At 50.4% G+C, this 10438-nt stretch overlaps 1 protein-coding gene across 1 annotated transcript; it reads right to left on the bottom strand.

The window, feature by feature from the left end:
• Positions 1–3582: 3582 nt before the first annotated feature.
• On the bottom strand, positions 3583–4931 carry CITED4 (Cbp/p300 interacting transactivator with Glu/Asp rich carboxy-terminal domain 4). Its single transcript, XM_070404999.1, has one exon. It carries the CDS (start codon positions 4654–4656, stop codon positions 4105–4107), a length of 552 nt encoding a protein of 183 aa, XP_070261100.1. The 5' UTR covers positions 4657–4931; the 3' UTR covers positions 3583–4104.
• Between the last annotated feature and the right edge of the window lie 5507 nt (positions 4932–10438).

Raw genomic sequence — 10438 nt, 5'->3', positions numbered from 1 at the left:
AGGTCCGGAACCCTGCTCTTGTTCCACTCAGGCTCAGATCCTTGGCCAGCCTCAGCTTGGGAAGGGAAAGGACCTGGATATACTAGAGTGGGCATGTTCACCCCACTTGGAGGAGTAATTCACTGTCTGAGCCCCAATTTCCTGACTTCTGGGATGGGGATGAAACTACCTAGCAGTGCTAATTTACAGGGCTGGGTGGCGGTTAAAGGAGAGGGTGCACGAGAAAAAGCACCTACTGGGTGCTGTTAGGTCCCATCAGACCTGCACACAGTAGGACTCAACAAATTCTGACTTAGTCCTGAAATGAGCAGTAATCCTCACCCAGCATTTCTAACAGCAGGGCATAGAATTAGGCAAGAGTGGATTAAGAAATTCAAGAGGATTACTTAATAATCAGCTAAACGATCTAAGCAGCCTGGGAAAAGTCTAGGACCAGACTGTTCATTTAATTTGTTCAACCAATGATTGTTGAACACTGAGCTGAGCTGGAATGGTGATGGTGATGATGATGATGGTGGTGGTGGTGGTGGTGGTGATTATAGTAGCTGCTCTCAATTATTAAGAATCTACCATGTACCAGGTACTTTATAAAGAATCTTATTATATCAACCTATAAGGTTGATATTCCCTAGAAAGAATTTATTTTCTCTAATAGGGAGGTGCCAGTTAGGACAAGGGGGAGGCGAACAAGGCAGCCACAGCACAAGTTTAAGGAGGCACTTGTGACTCTAATGAGACCTGCCTTTCCCTAGTCCCTACCCCTTGCTTGTGCTGGACACTATGAGGTGCCTCCCAGGCCCAAAGACCCAGCCAAGGTATGAGAGTGAAATCAACAGGACTGAGGGAGGCAGGTTGTTTTAAGGAGGTAGCCCCAGGGAAGAGGTGAGAAATACCTGTTGAATCCATAGGAAGCTGGTGTGATTACAGCCATGCCCCGATTTATTACACTTCGCTTTCTTGCATTTCATAGATGTTACATTTTTTACAAATGGAAGGCCAGCAAAACAATTATGACCCACTTTATTGCAGTGATCTACTGGACCTGCAGTATGCCTGTGCAGTAGGAGAACCAAGGCTCAGAGGTAAGTTGACTTGCTTGAGGTCAGGCAGCTACTACCAGCTGCTTCTGGAGCTGGACCCTGAGGCTGCCAGAATATAAGCCTCTACTTCAAGCACGTCAAACTCAAAGGCTAACACGGGCCAAATAAACGAGGTTTAAGTTTAGGTGGGCCACAAAAACACAAAAGCTTCCATTTTCATAGAAACGTAGGTTTATTTCGATAGAAACGTGCTGAATACAAAGGGCTGAAATAAATGAGTAATCGTTAACATAAAATAATAGAACATTTTAATAAAAATTAATATTTTTCTTAAACATTAACTTACCAGACACTGAATAACTGCACAAATTGATAAGTGTAATGCAAATAAACCTATTTTTCTTGTTCTCCAAAAGCGAAATATTTCCTGTTGTGCACACCAAACAAGTCAGTCCAAGACTAATGATGTGGCAATTGGCTGCTAAAATATTCACTGCTAGTATTATGAAGAGAAATGGTGTGCCTGCGTGTAAGGCGCATAAGAGAAACGAATGCAACATGATTATAATAATCAGTCATGAGCAAACGTTGTAGTTCGTTATTAATAATTATGTATAACAGGATATTGTAAAAATTAAGTTACAAAATTTTTATTAAAGCATTTCTTACATACCGTTATATTGGTTGGGCAACAAAAATATTCGTTGTGGGCTGCGAATTTGACATGATTGCTCTACATTCTGGCAGAGTGACTTCATCCTTCCCTCCAGCTGGGAGGGTCAGAACCCTCCATAGGTCAGGGATTTGGGGATCCAGGTGGTGGGCTGCCCCAGCCTTACCTTCTCCTCTGTCCACCTGTCTGCTGTCCAACTTGTCAGCCGCCCTTTTGGGAGGGGAAGGAGGTGGGAAGTCACTCAGCAGCTAGACTCCCATTTCTACCTCCCCTCTGAACTCTAGGAAGAGGCAGATGTTGGGTTTTCATTGGAATCCCTTCCATATGGAGAGGACTTGTTCTACTCAGGCTCAAGTCAAGAGGAGAGAACACAGTTTATCAATTGCTTATCAGCCCATCCGCAAATCTGCTGCTCACTCATTGTGAGGCTTAATGCCTTGTGAAATAGCAGGTGAGGGATATTAGCCCCATTTCACTAGTGGAGAAACTGAGGCCCAGAGAGAAGAGAATCAGAACAGTGTCTAGACCAGGGCTAGATCCCGCCCCCCACCTCAATCCAGCCCTCCAGCTTCTGTCTGGGGTCCTGGGCAAACACTGGCCTTTGTCAGCCCAGAGCTCAGGCCAGTCCCTTTCCAGAGGCCTCTCAACCCTTGCCCCCCATCCTGTCCCAGAAAGCCCCATTATCTTAGGGGAGACCTTTATTCATTTGCCAAACACTCCTGTCACCCATACCTGAACTGCTGGCTCCAGAGCTGGCGCCGGCCGGCCTCCTTCCTGCCTCAGTCTCTCTTCCAGCCTTTCTCCTACGTCTTGGAAACACCTAAGGATCTTTCCAGAGTCAACAGCAGAGGGTGGCCGGGAGCTCACAATGGTGATCAGGACCAAGGCCAAATCCTGCCAGGCCTGAGCAAGCTCCATGTCCCTCATCTGTTGAGTGGGGACTGTGCCTACATCACAATGTTGCTGCAAAGCCATTAGACCTTTTTGCTTCTAGACATGCCTCCTCTGTACATGCCCTGTACTTGCATACCTCCCTGCCTTAGAACGGGCTCTTTTCTTGCATGTCACCTCCTCCAACTCCTCAAGATGTACGCATCCCTCTGTTCACCATATCAAATGTCACCACCTCCCTAAAGCTTGAAATGACCCCATGCCCAACCAGCTGAGACCATTCCCTCCTTTGGGTTTCCCTGCTGGAATGTCCTGTTTTCTAGTCCTTATCACACTCTTGTACCAACATGAGTTGATGTCTAGGCCTATCATCTCCTAGTCCTACCTGAACTGTGACCCCATAAGGGCATGTAACAGTTGGCCCAGGGACTGGAATAAAGGCAGCACCAACTTGGAGAATAACCATCACGATCATTTATTGAGGTCTGCCTAAGTGTCAGGCATGCGCTGAAGGTCTCACATTGCATTTGATCCTCATAACCACCTGAGACTGGGGCCATCTCTCCCTGAGGACACAGCCTCGGAAATCTAAATGTATGGACAAGAGAGCACCATGGCTCAAAGCCAGGCTTTTCTGAATCCTCATGTCCCATCCACCTCCCCTCTAACCTTCTGTGCTGTCTTCTTCCAGCAACAGGTGGGGGCAGCACCACCAAGCTCCCGCTCCCAGGAGCTGGGAAATCCAACGTCGATGCCCGTGGCTTACCCTGCCATCTGGCGGTGTCAGCGTCTGCCTTCCAGATTATGACATGACAATTGCACAACTCAGATATTTTGAAAGAAACTGTCAATTTCCTCTCCTGGGCACTGCCAGGGGTTGTGGCCTCCATCCCACCCCAAGTCCCTAACAGCCTCAGGACTCTACAAGCCAAATATAGTCAAGGGTTGGACTGATAAGGAAATGAAAATGCAAGTCTGTAAAGTGACCCAGTTTTATTTTGGTTTTTGGAGGCCAGCTGGGGCATCGCTCCACTCTGCAGGGGCTGTATGTACAATCTTCCCCTCCCCAAGGCGGGAGGCCCAGCGACCCCAGGGCCCAGGCAGCGGGAGCAGAGGCCCCAGTAAATGCGCAGCTCCAGGGACCCAGTGACCCAAAGGAGAGACGGGGAACCAGGCAGAGGCCTGGAATGGCTCAGATTGGGGGAGGGAGGGGGGAGAGTCGAGAGGAGAGGACACAGAATCCAAGAACATGGAGTCCAAAGGGGGTCCAGTGCCCTTTTTACCGATGAGGCTCCTGGTCAGAGAAGTGATGCCAAACTCTCATCCAGCAGGAGGCAGGGCTGGAGTGGCGCCAGGTGTCCCAGCCGGCGTTAACTCCGTGCACTGGCCCGCTGCCTCCACCCTCACGGAGGGTGCGTGCGAGCCCAGACGCTGGGTGAGCAGTCTTGCGGGCAGACTCCCTTCTCCTCTCGGGCGCACCAAGGAAGCGGTGGGCCGCGCTCAGCAGCTCACAGAGCCGGCGGGCGGCCCAGACCCCAAGTCCGAGAAGCAGTCGAACTCGCTCTGGCCCAGGAAGAGCTCGGGCAGCTCGCGCACGCGGTGCAGTCCGAGTTCGAGCTCCAGCGACGTCAGCGCCTCCTCGTCGATGAGTTCGGCGTCCATGCCGCCCAGGGCGTGCACGGGCGGCGGCGGGGCCGGGGATCCCGGCGCCGGCTGCAGGCCCGGGGGACATCCCGGAGCGCCGGAGGGCGCGGGCGCGCGGCCGGGGTACATCGTCGTCACGGGCTGCAGGTGCGCGCTGCCGGCGGCCGCTGGCGGCCCAGCCGCAAAGGGCTGAAAGGCAGGCGGCGGCCCGAAAGCCCCGTACGGCAGGGCCCCAGTTTGGGGCGGCGGCGGGACCAGCGGAGCCCCCCGTGGCCGCAACCCGCTGTCCAAGCCCGCGCCCGCGTACGGCTGCAGCGTCCGGAGCGCCTGGGGGCCGTGGGCGGGCACGGCGGGCGGCGGTCGCTGCACCAGGCGGTAACCCTCGGCGAGCATCAGGTGGTCGGTCATGACGGCGGGCGGGCTGCCTGCGGGGACGACGGGCGGACGGTCAGCGCAGGCGGCCCCCGGACCCGGCCAGCTGTTCTATTGCAACAAGAAATCCGGGTCCCTTGCCCTTCCCGCAACCCAGCCGGACAAAAGAAAACAGAACCGGACCACTGCTTCTGCCTCTGCCCGGACGCACGAACTCAGAGCTCCTGTGCGCCCGTGGCCGCAACTCGCGGCGGCGAGGAGAACGCACTGCCTGGGGGCTCACGTTCAGAGACCTCTGCGCCGCGCCGGGTCCTCCGCGCCTTATATCCAGAGGCGGGGCTGCCGCGCTCCCGCGCGCTCATTGGCCGGATGAGACGCGCCAGGGAAGACCGCGCCGCCCCTCCGGGCGGTCTCAGCACCGCCCCGGTCGGAGCTCCGCCCTTTGGACCCCCAGCCGCGCTGCAGGCCAGAAGTGCTGCTCTGTGCTGGGTGTTCAGCCCCTTTCCAGGGTCTTGGTCTGAATGCCCCAGGCTCAGCCTCGGTACTAGCTGGGCCCAAGCTGAACGGACCAGAGGTGTGGGCTCCCAGCTGCAGGATCACAAACCCAATCTCCCAATTTTTCAGGTGGAAGCCCAGGCTCAGTAGCAGAAGGGGTTTCCTTGGGAATACACAGCAGAGCCTTGACAGAAGTGACACTTGAACCCAGGCCTGGTGGTTGCCATCACGGCTACCTTAGCAGTGCAGGGTCCTGCGGACGGTCAGCTGCCTTCCCCATAACCCCAGGGAGCCAGTTGCCCCTTCTCTGGCTCTCACTGTCTGTGGAAGCATGTACTGAGTTGTTATTAAAGTAATTTATGGGCATGTCTCCTTGAAGGACTAGTTCATCTTCGTGACCTCAGCACTTGGCCCAGAGCCTGGCCCAGAGCAGGCTTTTGTAAAAGTTACGTGAATAAACAAAACGATGGAATGAATTGCAGCTCATTCTCCTGAACTTCAGTTTCTTCATCTGTAAAATGGGGACAACAGCGGCTCCAACCCCACTGGAGGGTTAAATGAGGCCATGTATGTACAGTGCCCAGCACAGTGCCTAATACATAGTGTCTCAAATGAATGAAAAGCCGGGTGTAGTTTTGTCCCTGGAGGTCTGAGTGGGGGATGTTGCACCTTTCCTACATAATATAATAATAACTGATATGTTTACAGTGCTTTACATTCTACAAGCTTCTTGCTGGGGGCAGGGCACGGATTATCAACCCCATTTTGCAGAGAAGGAGACGGAGTTAGCACGTGAATGCCTGTGTTCTTAGAGCAGCTGGAGTCTCTCCCAGTGGCCAGGAGACAGCCTCCCTGAACCTTGCTCTCCAGTTTGCCACTCTACCCCTCCCTCAGTTGCTCCCCTCCCCTGGTAGTGGCCTTGGACTTCCTGGAACTTGGGTTTATCCAGTTGGTGCAGCGGGGAGAGCCCTAGAGTGAGAGTCCAGAGGCCCTAGTTCTAATCATATCTCCACCACCTGCAGACAGTATGACCTTTGTGTGTTGGGAGGAGGGTGTCATGTGGTTCCCAGGGCCTCGGCTTTCTGTTTAGGGAAAGGGAGATTGCAATCCCTGCCTTGTCACCTTGAGACTTTGTGAGAAGGTCACAAGTGACTATAGGTGTGATCACATTTTTTGCGAAGTGTAAAAGCTGCAAACCAGAATTGATTGTCCTGAGTCTCTCTCCAGTTAAGGCCTCCGACAGAAATTCCTAAACCTGGCCACACCGCAGACTCACCTGGGATGTATGAGGGTGGAAGGGGAGGGGGCTTTGAAAAGTACCGAATCTCTGGCCCCACCCCACCCCACCCTCCTGACTCAGACTTTCTCAGGGTATTTTGAATAATAAGAATTTATACTTTTCAAAAGTAACCTTGTTGTTCTGACATAGTTGGTCCAACGACACCAACATTTGGGAGCCATTATACCACTATACAGTTTTCCTTGTTTAAAAAAAGTGTGTGTGAATAATGTTAAAAAGGCTCTTTAATTTAGTCAACAAATATTTTTTTGAACAACTGCTTTATGCTGAGCATTGATCTGTTAGTGGTTTTTAAGGTTTCAGGATCAAGTAATTCTTTGAGAATCCAATGAAAGCTACAGACATCATGGTCACAAACTATTACATAGAAATGTGACTGGTTAGCAGCTCTGTGGGGTCATTGGAGGGCTCAGAGATTCATGGAGTCTGGGTTAAGAACCCTTCTTAGGTACTTGGGGACATATAGTTAGCAAGGATATAAATAAAATAATTATCCACATGTTTGAAAGGGGCAGGTACTATGGGGAAAAAAGGAGAAGTAGAGTAGGGAAGAGATTGGGGGAACAGGGGATGGGTTGCAGTATTGCACAGGATGGTCACAGTAGGCCTCACTGAGACCGTTTGGTTTGAGCAAAGACTTGAAGGAGGAGGAGGTATTAGTCACATGGTGTTTGGGCCAGAGTGGTCCTAGCAGAGGGAACACTGGACTGTGCTTGTCAAATTGTAGTACCAAGGACCTTCCTTGTTAGAAATGGGCATTCTGGGACCCCACCCCAGACTGAATCAGCTTCTGGATCAGTAGCTGGGCTGAGGCTCAGCTATCTGCACTTTAATAAACCCTGCAGGTGATTCTGAGTTAGAGTAACGTCTCAAGGCAGGTGTAACAGCCATGGGGGAGTGTGGCTGGAGAAGTGGGAGCTTGGAAGTGGTGGAGGGGTGTGTGTGTGTGTGTGTGTGTGTGTGTGTGTGTGTGTGTGTAGGAGGAGGAGTGAGGAGCATCAGGAGGGGCCTTATAGGGCCCTGTAGGAACCTTGGCAGAGGAATGACATGGTCTAAGTCAGTGATTCTCAACCTTCTGGCCCTTTAAATATAGTTCCTCATGTTGTGACCCCCAACCATAAAATTATTTTCGTTGCTACTTCATAACCGTAATGTTGCTACTATTATGAATCATAATGTAAATATCTGATATGCAGGATGGTCTTAAGCGACCCCTGTGAAAGGGTTGTTCCACCGGTCACGACCCACAGGTTGAGAACCACTGGCTAAGTTATGCTGTGCCAGAATTGCTCAGATTGGATCCTACCTGTTCCTAGCATTTCCCGAACTGTTTCCTTACTCAGCCTTGAACTGCCCGGGCACATTCATTTCTCGGGGCTCCTGCTGTTCCCTTGCTTGGAATGCTCTTTCCCAAACATCCACATGATTCACCCTTCCTTTGTTCAGAACTCTATCTAAAAGTCACATCCTCAGAGCGACCTTCCCTGACCAGCCCTCTCTGTCCCTTCACCCTGCTCCACTTTTCCTCCACCACTGTTATTTCAAAGAATGTCTCCTCACCAGCAGCTCAGGTCCCTGAGAACAGAGGCCTTGACTGCCATGCACAAGTGTTTTGCACAGTATTTCTAAGGCATCAGAACAGTGCTGGGCACATGATAGGGACTTTACACATCTGTTGATGAATAAATTAGGCAGAGTAGAAGTTATCATCCTTTTTGACAGAAAAGCAAACCAAGGTCTTGAAAACAATTCAGGAAGCTGGCTGAGGTCACAAGGTGTGTGGTGGAGCAGGGTCAAAAGCAGCATTTATAGTTCTAGGAGCGCAGTGCTGCCCACTGACCCAAGCTGCTTTCGCCTGGACCCAAGTCTTTATGAGCCCATAGGGTCGGAGAAGGGCGATGCCCTTGAGTCCGCCTGGCATCACTTGACAGGGCCACATTAGTGCGTGGACCAGGTGACACTGAGAGGTCCCAGGGACAGTTTTGTGCCACCACCTGAGGATGCAGTACTTCCTGCCCCTTTCTTATGTCCAGTCCCCTTTCTTGAGGACAAACAGAAGGTTCCACCCCAAGTGGCTTCTGCCTCTCGCACGGGTCCTGGTTGGCAGGATCTCTTGGGTTTCACTCTTGCTGACAGGCCCATTTCCAGTAACCAATACAAAACAAGGCTCACACAGGGCTCAGCAAAGGCTCGTCCATGGATTGACTGAGACTGAGCGGTCAGAAGAGGTACCTGGGAAGACCTAGCTCTAGGAACTCTGAGCTGGCTCCCCAGTCCCTGGTTGAGCCTCACCTAGCCTAGCAGCTTGGCAGATTTGACACTTAAACCTGGAGGCTTGAACCTGAGGCCCAGGCTCGGACCCGCAGGCAAAGTTTGTCTCTCTGCAGCTTTTTCTTTAGATTCCAGAGGAGGCAAGAAGTTTCTCTACCAGATCCCTGAAGGGTCCTGTCCTCCAACAGCCCCCAGCTGATGATTTGCACCAATGTACCTGATGCCCAGATGGCAAACGTGAGGCTACTGTCTGGATTGTAATAAGAATAATATTAACTAATGTTTTATTGAATATTTACTATGTACCAGCCATGGGCTGGGTGATTTACATGTAATATCTTATTTGATCCTCATAAGAAAACTGTGAGTAGTTACTTCTATCATTCCTATTTCACAGACAAGGGAAACCAGAACTCTGAGAGGGAAGTGACTTGCCCAAGGTCATGCAGCTAGGAATGGAGGAAAGGAGTGTAGTAGCCCCGCTAGTTGTTCCCAGTGTTCCCTCTCTCCTTCTTCTTCACCAGCGTGCCAGGTAAGCTCTCCTCCAAGGGCTCCAGCTGTTTCCCTTGCCCAGAACACTCTCCTCCCCACCACTATATCTGCTTGGCTGATTCCCTCACCTCCTTCAAGTCTTTGCTTAAGTAGGACCTTTCTTTTATCCTGACTCTCCTATTTCATTGTAGTGGTTTCCAAAAATATCCTCAAATTCTTTAATACTCATTCTTAAACTCTCTTCTCCTTAAATGTGGGCTGGACATAGTGACTCACTTTGAACAAATGGAATATAGCAGAAGTGATAGTGTCATTTCCAAGACTAGGTCATAAAAGGTAGTGTGAGTTTCTCTTTGTTCTCTCTCTTGAATCATTTGCTCTGGTGAAGCGAAGACACTCAAGGATCCCTATGGAGGTGCCCACATGGCAAGAAACCAAGCCTCTTGCCAACAGCCAGTGAGGAACTAAGGCCTTTTGCCAATAGCCGTATGTTTGAGCCATCTCAGAAGCAGACTTTCCAGCCCCAGTCAAGCTTTCAGATGACCATGCACCAGCTGGCATCTGCTTTGCAACTTTGTGAGTGACCTTGAGCCAGAATGACCTAACTAAGGCATTCTTAGATTCCTGACCCACAGAAACTGAGATGTAATTACTTGTTGTTTTAAGCTGCTAAGTTTTGGAGCGATTTGTTACACAGCAATAGCTAACTAATACATTAATACAGCAACTGGTCTGGTTCATCCCCCATATGGGCCTTACTTTGCTCTACTTTTGTTTCTTCTAAACATTTATCATTTTCTAAGACATTAAACAATTCACTATGTGTATTTATCTCCCCACCAATAGAATGTCAGCTCCATGAGGGCAGGGGCCTGTGCCTGTTTCATTTATTAATTTATCCCCGGCATCTAGAACAGTGCCTGACACATACCATATTTCATTAAAAATGAGATAGTATCAATATAAGATGACTTCTATTTGGAAAAGTTAAAATGTAAATGTAAAAAAGGATTCATGGATCTGAGAATCAGTAAAATATGGTTGCAGGAGCTCAGTAAGAATTAGAATATAGAATGACAGAAACCTGATTGTGTTGGCAGTGCGCTCAGACAAAGATCAGACACATTCCTGGCCAATGAGACGTGAGCCGAAGAGTTGGGAGGAGCTTCCTGGAAAGCTCTTTAAAAATAGATGGGATTATGCAGAATAGGTAAATCCACAGAGACAGCACAAAGGTTGGTGGTTTCCAAAGGCTGGGAG

The sequence above is a fragment of the Myotis yumanensis genome, unplaced genomic scaffold (genome assembly GCF_028538775.1).
Source record: "Myotis yumanensis isolate MYYU_CA2020_CCGP unplaced genomic scaffold, mMyoYum1.0.hap1 SCAF_2, whole genome shotgun sequence".
Lineage (NCBI taxonomy): Eukaryota > Metazoa > Chordata > Mammalia > Chiroptera > Vespertilionidae > Myotis > Myotis yumanensis.
The sequence above is the reverse complement of the archived record's forward strand: the minus strand, read 5'-3'. Positions and strand labels throughout refer to the sequence as shown.